Source organism: Cyphellophora europaea (genome assembly GCF_000365145.1).
Source record: "Cyphellophora europaea CBS 101466 unplaced genomic scaffold supercont1.1, whole genome shotgun sequence".
NCBI lineage: Eukaryota > Fungi > Ascomycota > Eurotiomycetes > Chaetothyriales > Cyphellophoraceae > Cyphellophora > Cyphellophora europaea.
In genome coordinates this window covers 2,472,002-2,497,786 of record NW_008481797.1, presented here as the reverse complement: position 1 = coordinate 2,497,786, position 25,785 = coordinate 2,472,002, and the positions used below count along the sequence as shown (strand labels likewise).

The 25,785-nt window shown below is 53.0% G+C and overlaps 10 protein-coding genes across 10 annotated transcripts; 5 read left to right on the top strand and 5 right to left on the bottom strand.

The window, feature by feature from the left end:
* Nucleotides 1-431: 431 nt before the first annotated feature.
* On the bottom strand, nucleotides 432-1,199 carry HMPREF1541_00948 (uncharacterized protein; the record flags this gene model as incomplete). Its single annotated transcript, XM_008713249.1, has 1 exon — nucleotides 432-1,199. The coding sequence occupies one exon, from the start codon at nucleotides 1,197-1,199 to the stop codon at nucleotides 432-434; it is 768 nt and encodes a 255-aa protein (XP_008711471.1).
* A 357-nt stretch (nucleotides 1,200-1,556) lies between these two features.
* HMPREF1541_00947 (uncharacterized protein) lies at nucleotides 1,557-2,891 on the bottom strand (the record flags this gene model as incomplete). The annotated part of the gene is made up of 1 exon (XM_008713248.1): nucleotides 1,557-2,891. One exon carries the CDS (start codon nucleotides 2,889-2,891, stop codon nucleotides 1,557-1,559), a length of 1,335 nt encoding a protein of 444 aa, XP_008711470.1.
* A 1,075-nt stretch (nucleotides 2,892-3,966) lies between these two features.
* Nucleotides 3,967-4,929, top strand: HMPREF1541_00946 (uncharacterized protein; the record flags this gene model as incomplete). The annotated part of the gene is made up of 1 exon (XM_008713247.1): nucleotides 3,967-4,929. One exon carries the CDS (start codon nucleotides 3,967-3,969, stop codon nucleotides 4,927-4,929), a length of 963 nt encoding a protein of 320 aa, XP_008711469.1.
* Nucleotides 4,930-5,539: 610 nt separating this feature from the next.
* On the top strand, nucleotides 5,540-7,885 carry HMPREF1541_00945 (uncharacterized protein; the record flags this gene model as incomplete). Its single annotated transcript, XM_008713246.1, has 1 exon — nucleotides 5,540-7,885. One exon carries the CDS (start codon nucleotides 5,540-5,542, stop codon nucleotides 7,883-7,885), a length of 2,346 nt encoding a protein of 781 aa, XP_008711468.1.
* A 377-nt stretch (nucleotides 7,886-8,262) lies between these two features.
* Nucleotides 8,263-9,387, bottom strand: HMPREF1541_00944 (uncharacterized protein; the record flags this gene model as incomplete). Its single annotated transcript, XM_008713245.1, has 3 exons — nucleotides 8,263-8,368; nucleotides 8,525-8,555; nucleotides 8,706-9,387. 3 exons carry the CDS (start codon nucleotides 9,385-9,387, stop codon nucleotides 8,263-8,265), a joined length of 819 nt encoding a protein of 272 aa, XP_008711467.1.
* A 1,164-nt stretch (nucleotides 9,388-10,551) lies between these two features.
* On the top strand, nucleotides 10,552-11,884 carry HMPREF1541_00943 (uncharacterized protein; the record flags this gene model as incomplete). The annotated part of the gene is made up of 4 exons (XM_008713244.1): nucleotides 10,552-10,730; nucleotides 10,835-11,465; nucleotides 11,531-11,783; nucleotides 11,838-11,884. 4 exons carry the CDS (start codon nucleotides 10,552-10,554, stop codon nucleotides 11,882-11,884), a joined length of 1,110 nt encoding a protein of 369 aa, XP_008711466.1.
* A 412-nt stretch (nucleotides 11,885-12,296) lies between these two features.
* HMPREF1541_00942 (proteasome component PUP2) lies at nucleotides 12,297-13,239 on the bottom strand (the record flags this gene model as incomplete). Its single annotated transcript, XM_008713243.1, has 5 exons — nucleotides 12,297-12,573; nucleotides 12,621-12,970; nucleotides 13,019-13,097; nucleotides 13,146-13,158; nucleotides 13,215-13,239. 5 exons carry the CDS (start codon nucleotides 13,237-13,239, stop codon nucleotides 12,297-12,299), a joined length of 744 nt encoding a protein of 247 aa, XP_008711465.1.
* A 299-nt stretch (nucleotides 13,240-13,538) lies between these two features.
* HMPREF1541_00941 (uncharacterized protein) lies at nucleotides 13,539-16,247 on the top strand (the record flags this gene model as incomplete). The annotated part of the gene is made up of 1 exon (XM_008713242.1): nucleotides 13,539-16,247. One exon carries the CDS (start codon nucleotides 13,539-13,541, stop codon nucleotides 16,245-16,247), a length of 2,709 nt encoding a protein of 902 aa, XP_008711464.1.
* Nucleotides 16,248-18,124: 1,877 nt separating this feature from the next.
* HMPREF1541_00940 (uncharacterized protein) lies at nucleotides 18,125-19,648 on the bottom strand (the record flags this gene model as incomplete). Its single annotated transcript, XM_008713241.1, has 1 exon — nucleotides 18,125-19,648. The coding sequence occupies one exon, from the start codon at nucleotides 19,646-19,648 to the stop codon at nucleotides 18,125-18,127; it is 1,524 nt and encodes a 507-aa protein (XP_008711463.1).
* A 2,496-nt stretch (nucleotides 19,649-22,144) lies between these two features.
* HMPREF1541_00939 (uncharacterized protein) lies at nucleotides 22,145-25,460 on the top strand (the record flags this gene model as incomplete). Its single annotated transcript, XM_008713240.1, has 4 exons — nucleotides 22,145-22,283; nucleotides 22,336-22,376; nucleotides 22,424-23,009; nucleotides 23,056-25,460. 4 exons carry the CDS (start codon nucleotides 22,145-22,147, stop codon nucleotides 25,458-25,460), a joined length of 3,171 nt encoding a protein of 1,056 aa, XP_008711462.1.
* Between the last annotated feature and the right edge of the window lie 325 nt (nucleotides 25,461-25,785).

Sequence of the window (25,785 nt, the reverse complement as noted above, 5' to 3'; positions counted from 1 at the left end):
GGGTTGGGTGTTGTGTCGGATGCACGGTCAGGCTGGTACCGGTAAGGTCCTCCTTGTGGTTTGAGGCTGTAGAGGCGTAGGCGTCCTTACTACGGCTTTTGATACGTTTTATACGATTTATGAAGAATGCAGATAACTTTCTCCCAGTGTGCTCCCAGCACCATAACAGATTCGTGTTCGATCTCGCTTGGAGGCGCTAGATGAATTCATGCCATCTGTCGACGAACTCCAGCATTACCTTCAGTCCCAATTACTTTCTTCCATACCCGAGTATGTACCCGTCACCGCCCCCGACCACCGAGGCTCGTCGCGCCTAATCTTTTGCCTGTCATTCTCACTTTGATGCAGAGACAGAATGGCAGAACCGATATCTCAAGCCGAAATTAAGTACAATCAAGAGAGGCGGGCAAGTTCGATTAAAACTACATGTATTAGGAGCTTCTACTGGATAGCGAGTGCAAAGAGTTGTTCTCGCGGTGGTGTGCTGGCGAAGAGTCAGGCAGTTCTGTAGCCTCGACCACACCAGCAGCGAACGCCAACAGGTCATCCAAAAAGATTAAGAGAGCGCGACTCGGACTGGTGATGCCTATATCTCTGGGCATGATGACTTCGTTCCGGTATTTGAGGATAGCCCGAGGAACGGTGCTTTCAGGGTCGGGAGCTGGCACGCGGACCCCAAGTACGGTCTGCAGTGAGGGCTTCATGGAGAACAGGTTTCGCTCAAGATCCTCTGCGTACATCTTGGCGGGAAGGTGCCTGGCGGTGGATGCCGCGGACACAGTGTTTGCCACGGCAAGGGCGATCTCGAGAGTTCCTCGGTGTTGAGTAAGCTGGTGACGCAGCAGGAACGCCTGGTCGCGAGTAGCGCAAGCCCAGGTCGACTTCGGGTTGGTGGCGGCCGTGAGCGCAAAAGTGCCATGCTCTCGGTCGAGGAGCTTCTGCGATTGCTTGCAGATCACATCGCATTCGTCGAGAATGGCAACTAACAGACGCTTTGGCTTGGTCGGGAAAAAATGATCTTTTTCTCTGAGCCTGATCAGGACTGGGGACAATGCAGCCAGTCCGTCTTTGAAGGACTCGATGTCTTTCTGACGCAAGTAGTCGGTGACTGGCACTGATTCATAGCTCAGCACTTTGATCGAAGCGAAGATGCCTGAGAGTAACCTGTCGCAGGCCGAACGAACTGATGTTGGACTCATATCGCCTTGCTTCACATCTGCTGTTGTCGATTTGAAGGTCACTTAATGGGTTGGAAAGGAGGGCGAATAAGTTTGCGGCGATGTTTATGAAAAGCGCTGTTTCGCATTATTCACCTCCTGCAGAGTCGTTGACTCGTAGTTCGTTGCCACTCGCTTGGCCTGAGCTATCCTGAAACACAACGTTCGCCAAGGCCCGAACAAGTTGAGAGATCAAACAAGATCGGCTGTGTCAGTGCTCGGACAAGGATCTTCCGTTCGGAAATGGTGTTTGGCTCATGCGTTCGAGCCTCTCTGCTAGTTCGATCGAGCTGTCGCGTGCAGTCCTACTACCACTCACGGAAGGCCAACGCGGGCTTGCTAAGGATTAGTGGACAATTCATGTCTCGCACGTTGATAAACACTGTCTTCAGGTTTCACCTCTGGAGGCAGGTCTGGAATGCCGTCTGCTACGGATCTCGGCTCGCCAATGGTACTGGCATCGTGTCCAAAAAGCCAGTCTCTCCGCTTCGAACAACCCCAGAACATCGGGTTGTCTTCATCCGTTGATCCCATTAGTTGATCCCGCTTGTCCTTAAGGGGGCCATCGTGCACATGCCACCATTCCTGCAAAACTCTCGTATTTCTCGCTATATAAGCGGCGCGGGGTTTTCGCTGCTGCTGATACTGCTTCAGGGCTGCGCCAAGCGAGGAAAAATGTGAGAGGCAGGCCGCGAGACAGGCGGCGTCTTCTGTAGCTTGCGCAGCGCCTTGGGCGAGGTATGGCATCATGGGATGGCAACTGTCGCCTAATAGGACGGCCCGGTTTGAGGGATGAACCCAGGTCTTGAGCTGATCAAAGTCGGCCAGCTTCCATTTGAGGTAGGTACCAGTCAAAGAGAGTATCGCCTTGACTTCAGGACACCAATCGGAGAACCGTTGGAGCAGTTCTGTGTTGCTGTGCTTTTGCATCCAGTCTGAGAATGAAAGAGGCGGAGACGGATCCGTTTCATGAGTAATATCGATGATGATATTGTAGAGTTCTCCGCCACGCAAAGGGTACCCTACAGCATGCGCAGAAGGTCCTATCCAATGTGTTGCCCAGGCTTCTGTTACCAGGTGGCTCATCTTGGGATCTTCCAGGAGTGGTGCTGCTGGCACCAGTATCCGATAGGCTACATCGCCAGTATCAAGCGGCGGACAAGGCTCGCCGTTGATAAGATCTCTGATGGCCGATTTAATGCCATCGGCGCAAACAATCAGGTCGCTCTGTACAGTCTGCCCGTTCTCCAGTTGCACCGAGGTGGTTTCAAAGTCGTATCGGACGACTTTGCAACCAAAGCGGACCTCGATGTTTGGCTTGGACTGCGCGGTTTCAAGCAAAAGGTTCATCAGGTCAGCCCTGTGGAGAAAGTAGTATGGTGCTCCGTACTTGGAAACTAGGTCCTGTTCGAAGGGTATGTCGAGAAGCGGCTTTCCTTTCCAGTCAACGAAGCGATTGCCACAAGAGACGTTCTTTGAGATTTGGCCAAAATCAACGCCCCATGACTTACTCAGCAAATTCGAATTAGGAGGTACTCGAATTCCTGCGCCAACCTCGGTGAACTCCTGGACGGCTTCAAGAACAGTCACTTTGAAGCCGCGCTCGGCCAGCGCCAAGGCGGTCTGAAGGCCACCAATGCCCGCCCCGACAACGATGACATTAAGATCTTTCATGATGTGGCGGCTTCGAAGACCTTGAAACACTTCATCAACCTACCAAAGAATGGTCAAAGAATACCAGGAGTGGTTCCATGGCTAGATGGTAGCAGCACTATCGTCAATGCTGCCGAGGCTGCCGCAACCACCATCCCCCGCACGAGGCTAGGGCGTCGGAAGTGCAGTTGGAGAAATGCAAGAGCCAATGCTCGCCAATCTCAAATTGGTAGAGGATGTTGAAACATGCGCTCTGAGGAAGACAGCATGGGCGCGTCCTTCGCAGCGACCACGGTGGACACGAGATGACGAGATGAGCTGCAGCTTTTGCCGGCTTACGTGCATCTTGACAACTTGAGTTCCCTTGATGAGCATACGATAACCACGTGAGCTTCGCAGGTGACTGGTCCGCTCTGCTAAGCGACATCTGTACTCACTCCCGCAAAATGCGGTGTCATGACGATTCAACTTATCGTTGGAAGCGGTGCTGATACTATGATGTGTTGGCTGCGGTAACCATGTATCTCAAGCAGTGCAAAAGAATGAGTCCGTCGCGTTATGCTGTCTCCAGGGTCCGAGAGGCTGTGAAGGCGCGCCAGAATTAGCTCACTAGCGCGCGGAGTTGCCCAGGCCAATTTCAAGGGAGCGGAGCTTTGAGTGGCTGGGGACGCCTCACGGGCCCCTGATCTCCTCTGGCACACTCCCCTTACGGCTTTGCCTGGTCTCTCGCCTTCCATCAAGGATCATGAAGCCCGTGCGCCGCAAAAAGAGCGACCTCATCTCAGCTCTGCCCTGCCTCAAACTTTTCCACGCGCTAAGCCGCTAACCTCCTCATTCTGATAAGCCCGTGATGGTTGGCTGATTGTGCCCGCGACCCAGACCTTGCCTTCTAATACTCGGGTTGTCCAACACGTCAAAAGCTCTCCCTGTCCGCTCATCTCTCAACCTTCCGTAGCTTCACCACTCCGGTCGCGCCTTGTGTCTTGAGTGTCGCTCCATATCACAGTCATTGCATCTTTACGTCCATTCAACCATCAAATCCCGCTCGCTGTCTTTCGGCCACCCTCCACTTTTCGGCGCATCATCCCACCTCAAGATGGCTCAGATTCCTATTACCATGCCTGCGACCGCTGTTGCGGATAACTCCCCTCTATCCAAGCGACGAAAGTTCACTCCTCCTCAGCCGTGCTTCATTCCCTCGGAGACCAATGCCGACATCGAGAACCATGTCTTCGGTTCGCCGGTCCTAGCTCAACTGTCTGTCCAGGCGCCGACGCAAGCTGAGATTGAAGCATCTCTGCTTCAGGTCGGCATGCGCGTTCGCAAGTCGGTTAGCGAAGGATATCACTCGCCACAGAAGAAGCCCTTCACTCCGCATCCTTTCAGCAATCGCTTAGCTCGGCTTTCTCCAGAGACGCAGAAAGCTCTGCTGGCTCGCAACGACGACAAGCCAGAGCCCGAGCTGTTCTCAGCCGGGGGTTTGCACAAGATTGGAGGCATGGCCATGCAGCCTATCGCCACTGCCACCTTCTGCGGCATCAACCTCGCGGCTCTGTCTTATTATAGTGACGACTGTACCAATAACATTGCTCAACAAAGCCTATGGACATATACCACCAGTCACAAGCGGACGTGTGAAGTCGATTCGGACAGTGACGAGAGTCAAGACTGGCAGCCCGACACACCTACCTTGCATCCAGACGCTGGTTCCATGGAGCCTATGGATTATTTCAACATTGGCATGAATGAAATGCACAATGTCGCCATGCTGCAGACCGGTAACAGGCTGCAGAATGCCCGTGGTCGAAAAGTCGCAAAGCCTAAGAGCCGAGTGCGATCCAACTTTATGGATATGAGCGACATGCCAATGCCGCCGTCCACTTTCAACCCCTTTGAACAAATCCAGTTGCAACCTGAGCCGCAATCATATGGCTTCGTTCCCGAAAAGACCCATTGTCATCGTCGTATGATGAGCTGTGGCATGGAGGCCAGCATGACTGATTTTGAGGAGCCATCCTTCTTGCAGCGACGAGAAGATGTCGATATGGACTGCTCTTAGATGAGTCAAGTCCCAAGTGGAGCAGCTGGAGCTTGTGCGGTTTGCATTAATGTCTGTGTTATTGTGAATGTTTGGTTTATGATTTTATGATTTCACCGGCCGGGATCGGGTTCCCGGCACCGGCCTACGCACGACGGTGCGTGCTGGGGATATGATTTTACGGCGTCAAAAGTACTTCCAGAAGGATTCAGAACTGTGTATATTAGCATCGTGGGCAGGACATAGAGCCAGAGCTTTGGCCGGGAAATCGCGAAGACAATCGCGAAGACAGTGCAGGGACGCTAGCTGCGTACGAGTATCTTTCAGATAGGCTGTGTCGAACATCCAGACACATGAAGTTGAAAGGAAACGATCAAAGATTGAACAAAAGACTTCTTCCACCCCTCACCGACTTGATGCAAACAGCGGGACGTAAGCGGAGTGGAGATGCAATGATCGATAACGATAGTGATTGGTTTCAAAGATAGCCTTGGCCACGCTATTCCCGATTAAAAACATCAACAAACGGCGCTCTGAGCAACTCTCGAGATCTACTTGCTGCAACCCATGTGCTGGTCTACCATTATGCAAAGTTTATGACACCTAGACCTCGAACGATTGAGTCTCCATCATGGATACAGCGGGCTCATATCAGTCACAAGGCCCCGCACCCACCAACAGTCCCCTTCGTCAGCTATCCTCAGAGCAAATGAATCAGCGCATCCCGCAATCGCCTTCCTTGCCCAACTTCAACGACGAGAATGTACGAGCAAGCTTCCACCGTTCTAGAGAGTCGATCTCTTCCGATGTACAATCCAAAGTCGCTTTTCTCAATAACCTGAGCACCCCATCCTCTCCAACCAAAAACTTCCGGGGATTCGGCCACACACCAACCAATGGCGCCTTGCAACGTGCTCTGCTCGGCTTCGAGGAGTCACAAGCCAGTTTGGCTAGTGCGGAAGCAGAAATCGAGAAACTGAAAGAGCAGGTCAAGTCGGGAAAACATCGCGAGAGAATGGTCTCGGAACGGATAGAGTCGTTGATGGACCAACTTCAGACTGAGCGCGAGTCGCGCAGCAACGACAAGAAATTCTATGTCGCTGAAGTCAAAAAGTGCAGGAAGCAAACTTACCAGGCTGAACTGAACCAGCTGGAAACGCAAGAGAAGCTCAAGGAGGCCAGACAGGAACTGAAGCGTGCACATGCAGAGGTTGCGGCGGAGAGAACTAAGAAAGAGGAAGCGCGTCAAGAAGCCTTCGAGCGTGCGTATGCTGTGTCCGGACTCACGGAAGAAATCGAAACCCTAAAGACCACTCTGACCGCGCTAGAGAAAGAGCGCGACGCTGCTGTCCTTGAGTTGAAGACGGCGCCAGTCCGAGAGCCCACGCCTGGTACAGCGGAGGAGAAGCTCGTTCCGATTTCTTTCTCTCCTGTCACAGATCCGGCCGCTGATAACAACAACTCACCGACGACACCTCGTCCTCTGAAGCGGTCTCATGCTCAGACGCGGCATTCCCAGCGCGCTGATGCAACGTCGCCGACTCTATCGCTACACCAATGCTGTAAGACTCGCTCAGACGTCCTGGAGCCTTTCTGGACCGATTTCGTGGAACGTGACCGTATGCTCAAGGAGTACGGCGATGAAGTCTATACCTTCGAAGATCATATCAATTCCCTCTATTCGGAAGTCGAAGGAACACGCGAAATCGTAGAGCGTCAGCAAGGACAGATCGACTTCTTGAAGATGGAGTGCCAGGCTGGATGCTGCGCATGCAAACGTGCTGAGAAAAGAGGAGAGCGCTATATCTTCGACACCGAGTTTGAGCGCATCCGCGACCAGCGTGCCGCGAAGAAGAGAAAGGTTCAGGAGACTCCTGCCGCTCAGCAACTTTACGCAAAAACGACTCAACCCACACCAGCCCAGGCAGATGCACAACAGACTGTCGCAAGCGAGCCTGAAATGTCAGTAGTTGAGGAGGCAGTGCAGGTTCCTCTACCATCACCAACCGACCAAGAGTTCGCCTCTGGAAACCCTTCTCCCGAACCGACGGCTGTCCTGGAGGATATGACTCAGGTGATGGTTGAACCAGGCAAGGCTACTACTTGTTTCACTTTCTCAACGTCGACATCGGCTCATGTTGACAGCCGAATGGAAACCCCTCTTCCTGTTCACGCCCGGAGTGCCATCGAGAGCAGCGAGGTCGACTTGTTCGATGTCACGCAGCCCAGACACCACCCTCCCCGTCCTTCGACCGCCATGGGTATTCTCACCATAACTTCTCCAGAGCGATCTCCGATCCGCATGGTTCCGGATTCACCACAACCGAGTACCCTCCCTTCACGCTCTGCGACTGCTCTCGACGAACACCCCGCGTACTCCTCACACACGACCCGCATTGCCCTGAAAGATTCCCCAGAGAGCGGTCACCGTCGTGCACAATCGAGGCCCAACATTCGTTCCCATTCGCAAACTCGCTCCCCTCTCACAAAATCCGAGACCGTACGGAACTTTGACAAGTCTACCTCCGCGTCCCCAGCCGCAAGCACCGTCTTCCCCATGACTCCTATGCTCAAAAATCAGCGGGCTCTTGCACAGCAGACCGTCACAACGACTACAACCGTGCCACTCCGTGACGTGGACGACGACAGCAACTCCCTCGGCCATCGAACGCCTGCATCGCTCCGTGGACACTCTCAATCACACACGCAACCCATCCACATCCCTCTTCAATCGGAGCCTGCTCCTGACACACAACTCCTCAAGGGTATTACTGGCACGCCTGTCTCTCGGGATGCTGCGCTCGCTCAGATCCGTGCCCGCCGCGACCGCGCCCGGAGCATGAACATGAAGAAGATGGACGCCGGGTCGAAAACACCAGGCAGCGCGCGCAGAGGCATCAACTTGCGAGATGGCATGACGAGAGAAAACCGTGACGTAAGCGTGGCCAGTGTGCAGACCGCCCCAGGCAGGTTCTAGGAGCGGAGGAGATGACTTCGAGTAATGGAGTGTAGGCGTGGGGGTGAGTCGATAGAGAGCAATGGGCAATGCTTGATGCTTGATGATGGCGTTTGTACAGGACGGATGGTGTCCCGGCGACATTAATTATGGACATAAATGGACAGGCACTCTGTGCACAGCAGGGCAGCATAGCGACGGCGGAGTTGGCTTCTCTTCCTCTAGCTTGTAAAGCATGAGCAGACTTCTACGCCATTTCATGTCTTGCACTGTACACAATCCCAAATAATGACTTCAGCAAGCGCTTCTCTACTGGTTTCATCAACCTGGGAATTGATCCCAAATCGCCGGGTTGACAGCTCGTATATAGAAGTCTTCTCTTGCTAGGAGCTGTACGATCACCTCCAACCCTCTTGCACGGACTCATGGCCGTTCGTTTCATGCCACTCTTTCACCTCCTTCTCTGCAACGTGATCTTGTGCCTCTGTGGCTTCGACCTCTACACTGAATTCTGGTTAGACGCACTTCGGAATAAGTGGAGGTCTGTGTAAGGAGTAGTAGAAGGATGAGAGGTTTGAGTATGGAGGACTGAGCCACAAGTCTCACGTTTCTCACAGGGGTCCTCCGCATGCCCGAGTTTGGGTGTGTTCCTAGACTTACTAGCCATCGGCTGTCCCCACGTAGCCGTCATCTGTCATTCTGAATCAGCTCGGGTCTCTTTCTAGGGCTTATTGGCTTGGAGATGAAAGAGTACATTGTCCCAGAGAATCGCCGCGGCATGCCGAATATGTCCCGGTGTTTGGTATGAATGGCTTTCGCTTCCGTTTTTGACAGGACTTACCATCGACCTCCACACCTGCTGGAATATCTTTCCTCATCACTGCGTTCACCCAACTCTCGGGTAGTCCCAGTGCCACGGACTCTCGGATACCCCGATTCATTCTCCCAATGTATTCCCAGTTGATGGCTCCCGGCTTGGTACGGACCTCGTCCACATAGACCAACACGCGCACCGTGGTCTGATGCTGTGACTCTGGCTGCCAATTGGGAACTTCGACGCCAAAGTCGGTTGGGTCAACTAACCACTTGGTTACAGTCACGGCTAGATACTGCTTGTTGTAGTCCCAGTTGCCTTGTAGATATGGCCGCTCCACTTGCCCTTCGGGGTCCGGGTTTACCACTGGATCTGAATTACGCATCGGGTCATGTCCTTCGTAAAGGTCTAGCCGCGATTCGTCTTCGGGAGACATGTTGTAAAGCAGTCCCCAGACTGTGCTGGCATCATTGGTGGGCGTCGAGGGTGGTAAGCGCACGACATTGGCATAGCCCCGTTGGCAGATGATCCAGGAATGGACATCTAGGCGGGCAAGTGCGATGGGCCGACTGGAGTCTGGATTATGGTCGCAACGAATACGCATCTGCGTTATGGATAGATTGGAGCCATACGCAAAGTAGAAAGTTCCTGATGTAGAGGTCGTGAGCCCCGGGTGTATAATGGATCGGTGATAATCTTCTCCAGACATATTATCGGATGCGTGAGGTGTTAAGGACCCCCAGTCGCGCCAAATCTGTTTATCAAAGCGATGGAAACAAGGAATTCAAGAAAACCGGTCTGCGAAAACGCTCAGACAAAGGGCGGCCCTTTCGCCTCAAGTTGAATGTTGCGATGCTGACAGTGCCAATGGAAGCCGAGGTCGGGCCTGGGGAAACGACTCCCCAAAGAATGATGCTAGTCTGCCTGCCTTGAAGAAGGGACAGAAACGAACAGCACAAAGGAAGCTAAAGACTATGTACAGCAAGTAAGGAAATGAAGTTCGATTTTTTCTTGTAGTACTTGTTAGGTGAAGAAGGCAACACATTTAGGCACGCAGGCTGCCTGGTGAAATTGCCTTGTCGGTTGGACCTGCCGCTTGCCGCGGCTTGAGCGCGAGCGTGGTTCAGGTGGAAGCTATAGCCGAGACCAGCAAGACACACTTCGTAGCACTTTCGGAAATCAAAGTTCTTTAAGGGCGCCACGTTGTATGTCTGAAAACGGATGAATGAATCGAAGTACGGTCTCGAGCTGCTGCTTTTGAGATGCATGCATTCAAGAGAGTATATCTACGTCCGGGCGAACCATATCTTCCTCCTCAAGGGTGGTGGAAATACTTCAGAACTAAGACTTCAAGCGTGGAACGATGACAGATACAAGACGGGTACTTGATCCCGCTACGGTGACTGTCGTGACGCGCAGGCTCTGATCTATGGATCTCATCACGACATAATGGCACTCGTGGCAGTTCGTCGCGGTAGAATGATAGTTCAGATGTGGCAAGAAGTGGAGCCGATCACGCAATGAAGAGCCCAAGACATATACAACGTAGCTTCCTGTAGGGATCCAAATTCGAACGAATAAACGTCCGTCGGAGGCTTCCAATAGGGGCACTGTCGCTGAGTTCACCATTCAGATCACCCAATGAGCTGTTGGGAAGGTCGTGCAATCGCGCTGTGAGGGGAACATTTGATCATCAGCATCGAGCCAAGGACAGCGCTTACAGACCTTGGAGAAGTCCTAGAAAGCCTTGACTAGTACGTATATATGCCGTGGGTGCCGTGGTCGGAGGTTCGGGAAAGGTGATTGTCTCTTGTACAGGCGTTGCTTCAGACCTTCATAAACAGCTCCGCAGATAATACACCAGTCAATAAATATGACGACCGCCGTGTCCCAAGGGGCTGGCGTCCCACAAAATCGGGGTGCCGTTGGTGCATACAAAGATTTCCAGATCCATAAGCTTAACAAGGAAGTTGAGTTGAAGGGCACCGACAAGTTCGCGCCCGCCTCCTTCCCTCACTATCTCCCAACATGGGAGAATGAGAAGGGAGTCAAGTAAGCCTCCAGCTCCATGACCACGCCCCACAACTCCCTCCCCAATTCCCCGCAGCATTTCCTCCCTCCAACCACCGTCGTCCGCACTGACCGCTGTTCACCAGATATGCTCCCCTCGAGCCCTTCGAGCATTACGAGCACGGCAAGGACGCGGATCCCTCCTTCCCCAACCTGCTCCCCTCGACTGCCACCATCGAGAACATTACATCTTCCATTGGTGCCGAAGTCTCGGGCGTCCAAATTTCCCAGCTCAACGACGCGGGCAAAGACGAACTCGCCCTGCTCGTCGCCCAGAAAAAGGTCGTCGCTTTCCGTGACCAGGACTTTGCAGATATCCCCATCGACAAGGCGCTCCAGTACGGCCGCTACTTCGGCCGCTTGCACATCCACCCTACCTCCGGCGCCCCCGAGGGCTACCCAGAGGTTCACCTCGTGCACCGCGGCGCCGAGGACCAGAGCTTTCGCAGCTTCTTTGACAACCGGACTAACAGTATCGCGTGGCACAGCGACGTGACATACGAAAACCAACCTCCCGGCACCACTTTCTTGTACTCGCTCGACGTGCCGGATGCGGGTGGCGACACCATCTTCGCGAACCAGGCCAAGGCGTACGAGCGTCTGAGCCCGGCTTTCCGGGAGAGGCTGGAGGGCTTGAAGGCGCTGCACAGCGGCTATGAGCAGGCGGGTGCCGCCGAGGCGAAAGGGACATTTGTGAGGAGAGCACCTGTTTCCTCGGTATGTTGGCTACCTGATGCTTAGCGGAGAAAAAATGGAGCGACTGACCAGTGTTTTCCTGACAGATCCATCCTCTGGTCCGTACGCATCCTGCGACGGGCGAGAAGGCATTGTACGTCAACCCGCAGTTCACCCGCTACATCATCGGCTTCAAGCAGGAGGAGAGCGACTACCTGCTGAAGTTCTTGTACGACCACCTGGCCTACAGTCAGGATCTGCACTGCCGCGTCAAGTGGAAGCCCCGGACCGTCGTCGTTTGGGACAACAGAGTCACTGCTCATTCGGCTTTGATCGATTGGGAGAATGGCTCCCGCCGCCGTAAGTTCATGACTTGAAGCGTGGTGGTGATCTAGATGACTGACTGCAAGACAGATATCGCCCGCATCACCCCTCAAGCTGAGCGACCATACGAGGCTTAAATGGGTGGAGCGATAGGAAGAACATCGTTAGATCGAACGATTTCGCATAAACCTTCAGGTTAGTGTATAGATGGCGATCAGTTAGATGCTCGTAGTCAAGTCAACTTCCAATGAGTCATTCATTAGATATGCTTAGCCTCTCGCTATCATGCTGCCTCTTCTGTATAACCAAATTAGCAAGTCCCGCGCCCAAGGAAAGCGATCTGCAGATGAAACGCTTGGAGGAATATAACGGCAGCTCTAGTTGGGACAATGGGTTCAGAGCTTTTGTAGCTCAACGGTCTTATTCCGAACGCCCGCTTGATCGTTGTGACTGACCACTATCAGATCGTGAAACGCCGTTGGACTGTGCCTCTCGTGATGTCGCGCACCACACCCCAAACACCAGGCCATGCGTGATCCCGAAGTGCGTCTAGCTCTCCTCGAGCCTACCAACAACCTGAGTCATCTCCGTGTCCGTGTATATCCGGAAGCCGTGCTCCTTGGTCACGCTAGCTAGCTGTACGTTCTTCGCATCCAGCTTCTCCTCCATGACCTGCTTCAATGTTTTCAAGACGACATTCTCAGCCTCTTCAAGGGTCAGGCTCTTGTTATATTCGTTTACGAGTTCGGCCTGAGCACCCTCGCTGCCAGACCCGATGGCTTTGGCATCGTAGCGGTAGAATGTTCCTGAGGGCTCGGCGTGGTACCTGCTTCTTGTTAGCGATGGATGTCCATGTTGATCTAGACGGCGTACAGCTTCGCTGTGTCATCATCTGAATCCCAGCCCGCAATGAGCAAAGCCACACCAAACGGTCTGCTCATGATGGACTCTTCCCCCTGCGCACCCTCACCGAACCTCAGCGCCAGATCGCAGATGGCCTGTGTGCAACTCTCGACACCAAGCTTCTCGTTGTAGTGGAAAGCATGGTTCTGCGATTCGACACGAGCATGCTCGATCATGCTCCTGGCATCCGCTTGGAGACCAGACATGGCGCAGCCGATGTGTCGGTCGATCTCGACAATCTTCTCGATACTTGATGACACTAGAAGCGGAGATGTGACCCTCTTCTCGACGCCTAGGAGAACACCTTCACTGGTAGCGATCTGTGTCGGGTCAGCATGACTTCAATCTAGGAGGACGATATGCCGTACACCGATGGCTGTTGATCCAAGTTTGATGGCTTCTAAGGAATATTCAACCTGGAAGAGACGACCTTCTGGGGAAAAGGTGCTGTGGGCGTCATTAGTTACTGTAGGACCACTTGCTTATGTGCCTTACTTGATGCCGCGATCTATAACATTGTCGTTAGTCTAGCATGTCCTACCGACAGGTCTGCAGCAGGCTTACCATATTCAGATCTTGCGATGAACATCTTAACGGAGTATCTGACTCTTGAAATGCGATTCCCGAGGCTTGATGAAGTTTGTGCTGCGCTTGCCGAAGGATGAAAAGCGTCTGAAAGTCCACTGTTTGGAAGGCGTCTTGAGACAGTCGCGCAGGCAAAGCTGCATGATGCGTCCCCGACCGGCCAATCAATGCCAAGCCTACCCACTCCGCGTTGAGTTGTCCCTCTCGCTCCGCAACCTCAGCGCGATGCCAGCACCACGTCACAACGCGTCAGATCTTTGGTGTGAACGCCACTACGCGCCGTTGAGATGCTAGATATCGGCAATGAACTCTCAGCATTACAGAAGCGCGTCCGCTGCCGAGCGCAGAAGCGCGGCAGCAAGCGCGGGGCCATCGCGTGTCAATTCTAGCCGCGCCAGAACCTATAACCATCGCTCTTTCCAAGAGAATGGCGCTGATGTTGGCGATGATTTGGACGACTATGAGCAGGATGACGACGTGTTCCAACGAAGACAGGACAAGAAAGTGAGCGCAAGCGAACGAAGACGAGAGAAAACAACAGTCACGACCACGGAGAAGTATTTGACTCGCCGGAGTCCCTTAAAGGATGGATACAACACAGCTAACCGGGGCACGTATGACAAGAGGCCGAAGAGCATGGAAGGCTCAAAAGCCTACAAACAATCCGAAGAATCAGAGCCGAAACCGTGGGAGCCATCTGTGTCACTGATGCCGCATTCGTCTGCGCCGTTGGCAATTCGTGTCTCCCGCCCACCGGTAGCCAGGGACGCTCCCGAAGGGCTCGATTCAGCCCCTTTCAGCCAGATGCCCAAGGAAGAACAGGAGGAAATCCTTGTGGATGACCTGCTCTACGTGTTCATGGGCTATGAAGGACAGTACATCCGATTTGACGACGATTACGATCCTTACGACGAGAAACACCGCTTGATGGGGCCCGCCTTCCGGCCCCAACCAGGTCTTGATCCAAGCTTGAGGGACCTCGCAACGTCTATGCTTACCATGGCTACCCACTATTGTGCCATGGAGGCTTTTGTAGAAGCGCAAAGCCGGGAGGAATATGGTTCTGTCAACCACGCCCTTTGTGCATCTATTCGCAAGCTGTTGAAGGACTACCTCATCTTAGTCGCTCAACTAGAGACTAAGGTGCTCAGTGACGAGAAGTTCACACTGCACCAGATGCATCTTTCAGTCATTCCAACAGCTCAGAGCCTTGCACAGCTGTATGCCATGGCTCAAGAGCTTCTTAAAAAAAACTCGCTGCTTGAGGAGGATATAGATGACTCTCTTGACGAGTTTGATGCGGACGATATTATCGAGCGTCTGAAGGAAGGCGGCGACCTCTTGCCGGGAAGTATGACCAAGAAACGATGCATCGGTGGGAATGTCCTCGCTCTGCTGAGTCAACGCTTAGCAACTTACTCTGGCGACCCTGCGGCGAAGTCGATCTTAGAGATGCTCCTCCGTGATGCCAGCAAACCATATGTTTCTATGCTCAATGAATGGCTGCATCGTGGAGGCATTAATGATCCGCACGCAGAGTTCCTTATTGGAGAGCGAGCTGGCATCAATCGAGAGGGTCTCGACGAGGACTATATTGACGACTACTGGGAGAAGCGATACTATATTCGGGAGAAAGAGGTGCCTCCACAACTTGAGCATGTCAAGGACAAAGTGTTGCTTGCTGGCAAGTATCTCAACGTGGTCCGAGAATGTGGCGGCGTCAATTTTGCCAGCACGAAGCAGGATGTTCCCGCGACTTTTGACGATTCTCGTTTCCTCGACAACGTCAACCATGCTTATGCATTTGCCAACAGTGAGTTGCTGGCGCTTCTCCTTACCAAGAGCTCGCTTCGAAGCAGGCTTCGCTCTTTAAAGCACTATTTCTTTCTCGATCGAGGGGAATTCTTTCTGTACTTCCTGGAGTTGAGTGCCTCTGAGCTGCGGAAGCCACAGAAGAATGTCAACGAAGCAAAACTGCAGTCCCTATTTGAGCTGGTGATCAACCAGCCAGGGAGCATTGCAGTGGCAGATCCGTTCAAGGAGAATGTGAGGGTCAAGATGAACGAAGTTGGACTCACTCAATGGCTCATGAGGATTGTTAATGTCCAAGGCATGGATCAGGAGAACCCGGACTCGGTGATCGAGCAGTACAAAACACCTGCTGCTACAGCCAGCAAAGATGAGGACAAGGACATGAACGGCTTCGAAGCACTCGAACTCGATTATCGCGTGCCCTTCCCACTTTCGCTCATTATCAGCCGCAAGACCGTGCTTCGCTATCAGCTGATCTTCCGTTACACTCTTGCGCTTCGCCATCTCGAGGCACTGCTAGTCGACTGCTGGGCGGATCACAACAAATTACGCTCATGGATACACAAATCGTCCGACAAAAGAATTGAGTTTTGGAAACGAAGGGCTTGGACATTACGGTCACGGATGCTGGTATTCGTCCAGCAGATGCTTTTTTATGCAACGGCTGAAGTCATTGAACCGAATTGGCAAAAGTTGATGGCCAAGGTCGACGATGCTGAGTTTGGTGAAGATGCTACCGACCACCCACGGTCCCAACTCCAACCAAGGTCCAAGCGCACGGTTGATGAGTTGATTCACGATCACCTGGATATGCTGGACTCTTGCATGAAGGATCTCGGCTTGACGCAAGGCAAGCTTTTGCGCATTCATGCCAAGTTGATGAACGGCTGCACAATGTTTGCGGTATACACATCAAGTTTGACCAGACCGCTCAACGCGGCTGATGCCGATCTGTCTTCAGATGCAGCCAAGGGTAAGAACAACTCAGTAGGGTCAGAGCCGTCCGTGGAACATGATCCGAACAGAATAGCCAAGCTGGAGGACACTTTGAAGCGGTACGAAGATCATTTCAACCGGCACCTCAAGATCTACATTGACAGCCTCAACTACTACGCAGCCACCGAAACGGTCGTGTTGCTTGGCCTCTGCGCGCGATTGCAGTATGCAGAGGTACAGAAGAGGGATGACTTGATGCTCTAGCTTGGCTTGTTGGGTCAAACTGTTGACATGAATTATGATGACGAGCCAAAGTTGTATAACTAAGCAATGATACCCCCGGGACTCTGACTGGCCTTCCTCAATACTCCTTTTTGTTCTGTCACTTTGGATTCTGCGATTCACGGCTGGTGCTCTTTCACTGCCCTCATCTTTCGCTGCCTTGAATTTCCTTGCTCAATTCAATGTAGCGTTCCAGCCAACAGCCACCAACCGTTGTGTTATGCCTATTAGCCTGTGTTGCCTATAACAATGAGGATATACCATGAAGGCTATATTTCTTATCACCATCCTTCACACGCCTATGACCGTTCGCTACGTCTGTACTGAATATAATTGTATTGTTCATTACCAACGAATTCTCCAAAATGTGTGCTCACAATACATATCTGGTGCTGCTTACAGACTTTCGAAAACATTCTTCATTTCAAGGGTGGCGTCCACTAGGAGTTGGGAAACCCTCGAAGCTGCGAGGATCGCACTCATACGACAACGACATCACCGACGGACAAACGAGCCTCTAACTCTGAATCGCCGCGCACGAGTTACGTCGAATATTACGAAACTGTGCTCGAGTTGCTGGCTAATGTTTTGCAGAGATGGATTCCTCCAACCCTCTTGGAGAGACCCCCATGGTGCATACAACCATACACGATCCGGTCTCATTAGATGACATTCACGGTGACCAGTCACCTACACCAGTCTTTACTGGCCCACAAGGCAGCATCTTTCCAGCCAATGCTTTTGACGGACATGATCTCGATCATGCCCAGATGGAGTGCCTCGCGCTCAACGAAGAATGTCGTAAGCTCGAACGCGGATACGTCTTCCACACACCTCTGACGGAAAATACGCGCTTCGGCCACGTCTGTGATCTGATCTTCTCCGCCCAGTCGTGGTCGAGGGAAGACATCCTCGTGTAGGACACGTCCACCTGGAGCGACCGCCTCCGTAGCTGCAGAGACATCCGAATCGTGTACGCGCAGCAGCAGCAGCAGGAACCAGAGCAAGAAGCGCCAAGATTCAAACGCACGGTGCTTTTCCGCTGCGAACCAGCACAGAAGGTCGTGTCCATTGGCACCCGCTTCCTACTCCCCATAAGCGACAACGTTCGAGATATGCTCGATAGCAACATCATGTACAACCAGCCTGGATCCGGGCCGCCGGCATCACCGAATGACTCTCATTGTACCCGTTCACAGGAGGATGAATCTACTTGGCTGCTCGTGTTCGACGCATAGCGCGCTGTGCCGTATAGTTGCCGTTATCGATGCCGTGGAGCATGTCGAGCATTGTAGTCGCAGCTTGTCCGCCAATCAGCGTTTCGAAACCTTTCGGCCGAGGCGTGACCCACGCGATGCTGACTCCCTGAGCGCGAGGAGTGAAGCCGGCCGGCATGCGGCTGAGTATTTGATGGCAGGCAGGGTGGAGAGAATCGGTGGTATCGTGGACCAGCTTTTGCGGGCGTTTGAGGCGGATGAGAATGGCAAACGCGAGGATGCCGCAGACTTGACAGGCTTGCAGTGTGTGTGTGTGTGTGGGAGAACCTGGCGCAGGGCATATTGAGCAATGAGCGTCTAGGCTGGTCAGCTGTGCTGGGAAGGCAGTGCAGAGGTTACAAGAGGAAGCAGAAACAGATGCTCAAGCGAGAGATTGGAGGACATGGGCAGGATAAGGCTTCGTGATGGCAACAGTCGCCTGCAGTCGGAGTGCTTGCGGGCTCAATCGCTTTCAAAAGGCTAAGCGGCGCACTTGTAGCCACGAAGTTAGCAAACCCAGATAAACAATGAGGAGCTTGAGGACCTTGGAGTCTCGCATTTCCTGCGATGATCAGAAGTTATCGTTGACGGGCACTGCAACAGCTATCGCAACTTGTAGACGCAAGGCTTCAGAACCTTGCCCTCCGTTGCCGTATCGGTATCATCTTCGCCATTCGCTTTTCCAATCCGTTCGTACTCCTTCCCATTCCACTTCATACCTCTGTGCTTCCCCACCGTGGGAATGCCAGACTTAAAGAACGTCATGGACACGAACATTTTGTTCTTCGCATCAATGCTGTTTGGCTTCAACTGAAAGCCCCGGCTCGTCCAGATATTGATGAACGGGCGTAGGTCTGGTGTATCTCCCAACGGTTGGATGCTCGCCTCAGAAGTGAATAGGTCGACTGGTAAATCCGCCTCATCGCCTTCTTCTTCTTCGCCGCCTCCCTTTGTGTTTTTGGCTTTCTTTCCCTTGAGTGGCTTCCGCTGCTTCCCCACGCTATGTGCCACGGCCTCTCCTTTCTTATATTTGCCATCGCCTCCTCGTGCAAATCTCGACTTCACTTCCGCCACCCAGACCTCACCCTTTCCGTCGCCCCTCAGCACGCGCCAAGCTTCTTCAACAAAATCTATCCAGTTGGTGCCCATCAAGCTCAAGGAGAACACGGCAATGTCTGCTTCGCCATCTCGCAACGGAAGGTTGGCAATATCAGCCACTGTAACATGTTGATTCGGCGCATGCAAATCGTATGAGTGGATTGTCAACTTCATCTTCTTGGCCGGCCCAGGTATCAGACCACGAGCGAGGGGCGCATCTCCACACCCCAAGTCGGCGATCGTGCAAGACCCTGTCTTCCGACGGGGCAAAGGATCGGGTGGAGCGGGAGAGAGTGGCCCGCGAGCCTTGATCGCAGCGATGAAGTCGAGGACAGGGTTGTGAGGCCAGCTTGACGAGACTTGCTGGGAAAACCCAGCATGATATTCGGCGAAAAGGGACGGAGTGTTGGTGAAGAGCGATAGGGCGGTGGAGGAGGGAGTGGTATAGAGGGTTTCGTTTAGATGGCGAAAGCGCGCGGATGTGAGTTTAGCGCGCATTTTAGCCTGTAGCGGTGTGAGGTTTGTCGCTGGCGGTGGAGGAGGCGGCAACGTGTCGACTATGGAGCTGGTATCGGTAGATTCTGAAGCATTGTGAGCGTTGCTCTTTTGGCCGCGGCCCTGCTTCTTATTCTTGTCATGCTTTATTGTCGTCGTTGTGGACTTGGATCCATTGGCTTTTCCTGGGCTTGAATGGTCCCTCTGATACAACTTTTTCTTATTCTCAGGATGCGTCGAGCGTTTGGTAGCAAGGGCTGGGGACTGAGTTGTCTCATGGCTATCTCGCCTGCGGTCATCGTGCCTGTCCTCCTTACCAGCTTTCTTGGTCGACTTCTCGTCACCGAACCTCTGATTCCATAGCTTCTCTAACTCTCCCCCCTCAATCTTCCTGGAGACCCCAGAGTCTCGATCTGGTCTTTTGCGTTTCCTTGATTCATTGCCGGCTTGGGCAGGTGCGCCGGTCGCTGATCTTTTAGCCTGTTGCTGCACGAGGCCACTAGTAGACACGTTCCATCCTTGCACTGCGAACATGACGCGGCTGTAAGGCTTGCATTCGATGCCCAACCAGCGATCATCGACTCTGTCTGCAAGTGAGGTCAAGGCAGTGCGGAGAACCGGACAATAGACTTTTTACGATCACGTGACCAGACCCCAGCTCTGCCACGCGCGACGATCTTTGCCTACCGCTTAGCCAGCGAAAGCTTCATGCTTCACATGGCCAGAAGGGATCAGGGTTCATGGCCTGATTCTCCAAGCTCGACTGTTGCATCAACAATGTCATATTGCTACAATTGGCAGTTCCAACCAGGTCGGCTTCTAATGTTTCCAGTGCCGTCCCCCACAGTCCATCGGTCACATACCGAGCTCCATGGGCCTGAACCTACATTCCTCAGTGCATCATCCCACGCTAGGCGCCATCAACCGCGAATCCCCGGACTGATTAGGACCGGGGGTATTTTACTGCTCGAATCGCGTGTGCCGGTGGACATTCGTCAAGCCACGAGGCACAGGCTCAGCAGGGATTTTGCGCAAATCTCGACCCACGCAGTCTAGTCGAAAGCAAAGCCGATACCTTGAAACGTCTAGTATTCGATAATTTCAATCCTAATTCACGAAAGCTGCACTCTTCCGCCGTCCCCTAGTGCTAAGCCATCTTCAAATTCGGATCCGCACACTCAGAAATCTCCCACACAGGTAACGTGACTTTTAAAATAGCCAGCAGTAGCCAGCAGCAGCCGGAGACCGTCCATTTTTACCGAAAGACTGACCAGCCTTTCCGACCTGATGTCGGACAAAGACTCTGGCGTGGCTACTTCGCCGAGGGACAAGAACAAACGGCCCCCAAATGGCGCGTGCGTATTCGGCAGAGCACTTGTGACTAGACACATGCGTGGTCAGAGCTCGGAAGGCCCACTCTGCGTGAGATACCACAAAGTATCCGGGTATGCTTCCGCTGCGGTAAACTCACTCGCAGCCCCCGACGTGGAAACCCACACTCAGCTACCCCGAACAGTGATCAGGTACTGATCAATTCCTGCATCCACAATAATGTGCATCAAACCACGTTGCCGAGCTGTCAGCGCTGATCATGGCTGCTTCAATTGCTGATATGACGAATAGGGAGAGTTCTGCAAACTCACGCTGCCCCTGCGTCACGAGTCCCTGGACTATGAAACGTCGCTGACCTTTTGATCTCAAACTGTCTATCATTGCCTTCCTTTGGGCTGAATATCAATGCTACCTGATACAGATCAATACTTGTTTACTGTCTTAAATGTAACTCCAATATTCAACCCCTACTCCGTACGTACAACCATGTGAGAATTTCTGCCGGTTGAGAGCCAGCCTTCTGGCAGACTTCCCGCAACCGCGCGGAAGAAGCCGCCATAATTCGCGTTCTGGATGTCTCACACACTTTCCAATCACAGGGTACCTTGCCTGCAATAGTCTCTTCCCAGCCAACAAGCAGCGCTGTCAAAACGGTCAGAGTCCCTTCAGGCCTCTTGAATCGTGGCCTCTTGGCCAGGTATTTGGCGCCTCTAGCAGGACCACTAGCCGCTTTTTGGCCATCAGTACCCACACATGCCTTACGAACCGGTTCCCTTTTCTGGTCACATTCCAGCCAATCAGCTGAGGTACTTCCCTAACTTCATGGGTGTGACCTGGCCGGACTGCCTGGAGTGCTCGACACAGCTCTTTTTGGTGCTCGGTGGCCACTCCTGCAGTCCTGATTCGGGATTGACTACAGCCTCAATTCTTCAGACACTGACCGCCCTCAGTGTGCATGTGTGTGTATTGTTTTGGGTGAAGATGCCGCTCAGCTGTACCTCGTACTTGTACTTGTACAAGATCCTGCCAGTAACATTTCTGGAACCCAGTGCGACCAAGGATTTCAACTCTGCGGAGCACCTCTCCACGGGTCAACCTATCGGCATCGGAACACCAGCCATCGCTGTGCACTCACCAATCCTCGGGTAGTGCATAAGGCTTGACTTTTGGGCCACAATTAAGCCCCACCGCCGTCTTCTCATCTATGATCCACCCACATGGTTGCTCCGCTCCGACATGTCGGCAATCCCAGCAAAGCCGGACGTGGTCCTTGCGCTTCATTTTGATACAATCGGAGACGATCCCCCGTGAAAGGCTCACAGTGCTCAAGCCGTCTTCAGATTCCGACATACTGGACAAAGACTTTGGAGGGCGTAATACTAATTTCTCTAGCTGCTGATCCTTAACGTCTATGTTCTGGGCTTGCTTCGTTAGATTGTCCAGACGTGGTTGCTTCCAGACCTGCTGGAGCTGACGACTTTACTACTTACTGGTTGTGCGCTGCACGAGGGGTACGCCCGTACCTGAAACTGGACCGTATCTTGGTCCCGCGTCAACAATTTATTATCTCTGGCCGCATCGCTCCTTTTCTCATTTTGGCATCGTTGGAGCCTACAAGTGATGCCTCGCACTATTCGCCTATGCTCGCATGTCTAGAGCAGAGTTGCCAGTTCGACCATCTCATGGTCCTCGACAGTCATGACGCCCAAATCCGAAATCGATGAGGCTGATATTGAGATCAAGTCAGAAGGGAAAGAATCGCCGAAGAGCACCGACCATTCTACGAAGACGTCCAGCAAGTCGGCCGCCAAACGACGCACCAAGACCGGCTGTCTCAGTAAGTCCCCACCTAAACGGTGCTGGTGTCTGCCACGCTAACCTTGAGGCAGCCTGCAGAAAGAGGAGAATCAAGTGTGGTGAAGAGAAACCTGTGAGGGGCCTTCCCCCGAACGATGAAATGATCTAACCATTATCAAGTTTTGCAAAAACTGCATCAAGTCGAAGCGCGAATGTGCTGGATATGTCCAGCCACTGGTCTACAAACAGCAGCAAGGCCTGTCCACTCAGGATCCCGGCAGCAGAACCTCCTTGAGCGACGGAGAGTTTCGCTTCAATGAGGGCTTCGGGCTTGTTGGCTCCAGCTCCCAAGCACACTTCGGCCCATTCAATCCTTTCCTCTCGCTACAGAACCATTTTGCACACTCGATCAAAAATCACAATCATGCTAGCCGATCACAAGCCTTTCACTATCATCCGCCCGACCCAAGCCAGCCGTACGCGCACCCACCAGCAGCACAGTCTTTTGACAGCTATAGGCGGCATAGCTTCCAACATCACAATGCGCACTTGTTTGGATATGGTGCCGGGCTGCCGGCGTTCACAAATGCCCAGGAAGGCAGTTGGGCTGGCCGGCCACAAACCGGCATGATGACCACACAAGCCTCTTACTCTCAAGAAGATTATGGACAACCAACTACCATGATGGCGTCGCCCGGTGCCTATTCCGAAAGCTATGCAGGTGTTCCGGCAAGCTACTTGTCTTTCGACTCGGCACCGTTGCATGGTTGGTACACTCCACTCGATGCCATTGAGACCTCCTAGTCTTGAAGCTGATGTTGCTTCAGACCCTTCTCCTAGACGACACAGCGTTTATGGCTTCGTCCAAGCTGCACCGCTAGACCCAAAGATGCCTATTTTATGTGCTCCAGATACCGTGTTGGACGACGATGATGACAAGGACTACGCATCTGATGTCGACATGGACGACATGTCGCAAAATGCAACACACTATGTTGAGGTAGAGCGTGGAAATGTCAACAGCCTGGACGGACATGTTAGCGCACGAAGCCTTCCGGAACGAACATCACGTCCACGACATCCTGGGACCTTGAGGCTAGTTCAACAACCTGCACCACAACCACCTCTACTAGACTCGCGAAATGAGATGGTGTTCACACATTTTGTCAACATCCTGGGACCATGCATGTCGATATTCGAAAGACCTCCAGTCGATCCTTGGGCATCACCCCTGCAGACGTTGTGGTCCTACACCTTACCCTCCGCGGCCATGTCTAACACCGCCCTCGCTCACGCTATATTAGCCATATCCGGGCTGCACATTGCTAAGCTACAACAGTCTTCCGAAAGCCCTTCCCTGAAGCACTTCACCTATGCTGCCAGAAGGGTAGGCAGACAACTTAGTTTACCGGAGAGACGCCACGAAATCACAACCTTAGCGACAGTGCTCCTGCTGGGATTTTACGAAGTTCTAGGCGCCGATCATTCACGCTGGAACCTCCATCTCGTCGGTGCAACTAAGCTAGTGACCGAGCATGACCTCTCTGGCCTTACTTGCACGATGAGGCGCGCCAGGGCTCAAGCCAGACAAATGGCGGCATACGCCAACTCCGCGCTGACTGAGGCCGACTTGGAACAAGCCGGCATTGCACCATCTCTGCTCAACGATGTAGATTGGGATGTTGATGAGAAGCTAGTGTCTGCGTTGACTGGTCTCGGCATTAATTACGATACACCTGCCCGAGGGGTCGCATACGAAGCTAGGGCCCCCCAACCCGTGACCGAACGTGAATTGGCGAAATACAAAACAAAGTTGGATCTGTGGTGGTGGTTTTGCAAACAAGATATGTTTCAATCGCTGGTCAGTGGCGAAAGACTGCTCATGCCATTTGAGCAAAGAAGACACTGTCCGCCTCGTAGTCGCATCGGTGTTGGCGATGCAGCTTATGGAACTTTCGACCATCTCGTGCTGTTGATCTCACGGTTATCTGACTTCGGCGGCAAGGATAGACATCGAAAGCAGCAGGCCATACAGGCGTCAGGCCAACAGTGGAGGCCGCCAGGTTGGCTTTTCGCGAAACATCCACATCGCTCTGGCTACGCAAATCCCAGTACCACAGCCCAAAGCCACACAACAGCACAACGGCCTTTTGCTGAACAAGCAAGCGCACCTGCAAACGACACCGACCAATATCATGAGCGCCACCGTACTCCGAATGCGAATGAAGGACGAGTCAGACACACCAAGCTGAGCGTGCCATTCGGCGCTGTACAAGGAGATCCACCAATGTTTGGAATGATGCCGCCACCACCTGTGCCTCCCAAGATGCATTCGTCATTTCATGCGATGGATAGGTCTCTCAGAGCTGATGGCACAACCTCTCCCCCCCGAGAGCAGCGAAATTCGCCTCCCCACGCTAGCCTGGAAGAGCAGACAAAGGCGGCCCTTGCTGAGCATGCAACAATAGCAAAGGCTTTTGACCATTTTCATAAATGTTTGGGAGCTGAGTTCCAACCAGTTCCCAACGATCCCACGCTGACGTCTTCTCCGTTCGGCCCGAGGTTGCGCTACAGCAGTCCAGAGATTGCATGCATATGGGCGCATTATCACGTCGGTCGGATTCTTTTGTACCGTCTGCATCCGGACATGCCGCCCGCCGCCATGGTCGCCGCCGGCATAACCTCCCAGCTGACGAAGAGCCACTCGCAAATCGTTGGCCAGATAGTAGCTGGCCTCTTCGCATCAATTCCAGCCGGTAACCCTGGAGAGCCTCTTTCACCTCGTTACGCCGGAGCTTTGATGGAAATTACGTTCCCGATCTTATTCAGCAGTATCCAGTACACAGACATGTCCCAACGTGGCTGGACTATCAACAAGCTACATGACATCGCCCAGATGACCGGCTGGGCCACGTCAGGAGCGGTCGCAGCGGCGTGCGAAATCGCTTGGGAGAAACTAGGCCAGGCTGGTAAAGGACCTCCCTATGCTCGGTCACTCGATCGCAACAACAAAGACGTCAGAATCAACGGCAACTTGAGACGACTTGCTCCACAGCTTGCTTCCAGTGTCAGCGAGCTTGAGAGTGAACACGAGTCGCAATTTGTGAGTCACGACCGATCGCTGATAAGCAAGTCTGGACCGAGCAGAGTTCACTGGGCTATGGGTCTTCTTTCGGTGGAAGAAGACGTAAAGAAGATGAATATTGGTCAAGATTGAAGATGAAGGAGCACGCTTGAAACCATCAAGTGGACTTGAATATGTGACGACAGTCACTCTAATTTACAGAGATACCCCCAATGATTGTGGTCAAGAGCTAATTGTAATGATAAGACGCCCTTGTGAGCATATTCTCAACGCACTGTCTGCGTCGTGCCTTCCATATGGTAGCCGTGGATTGCTGGCAGTGTTCATGTCTACGTTTGACGGGTAACGGCTTACGGGCCGTGACTGCCCCCGAAGCCAAGACTACTGTCCATCTGCACCACAGTCGAGTGAAATGCAATGTTTTCTGGTGGACTATACAGCATAGACGTCATATACA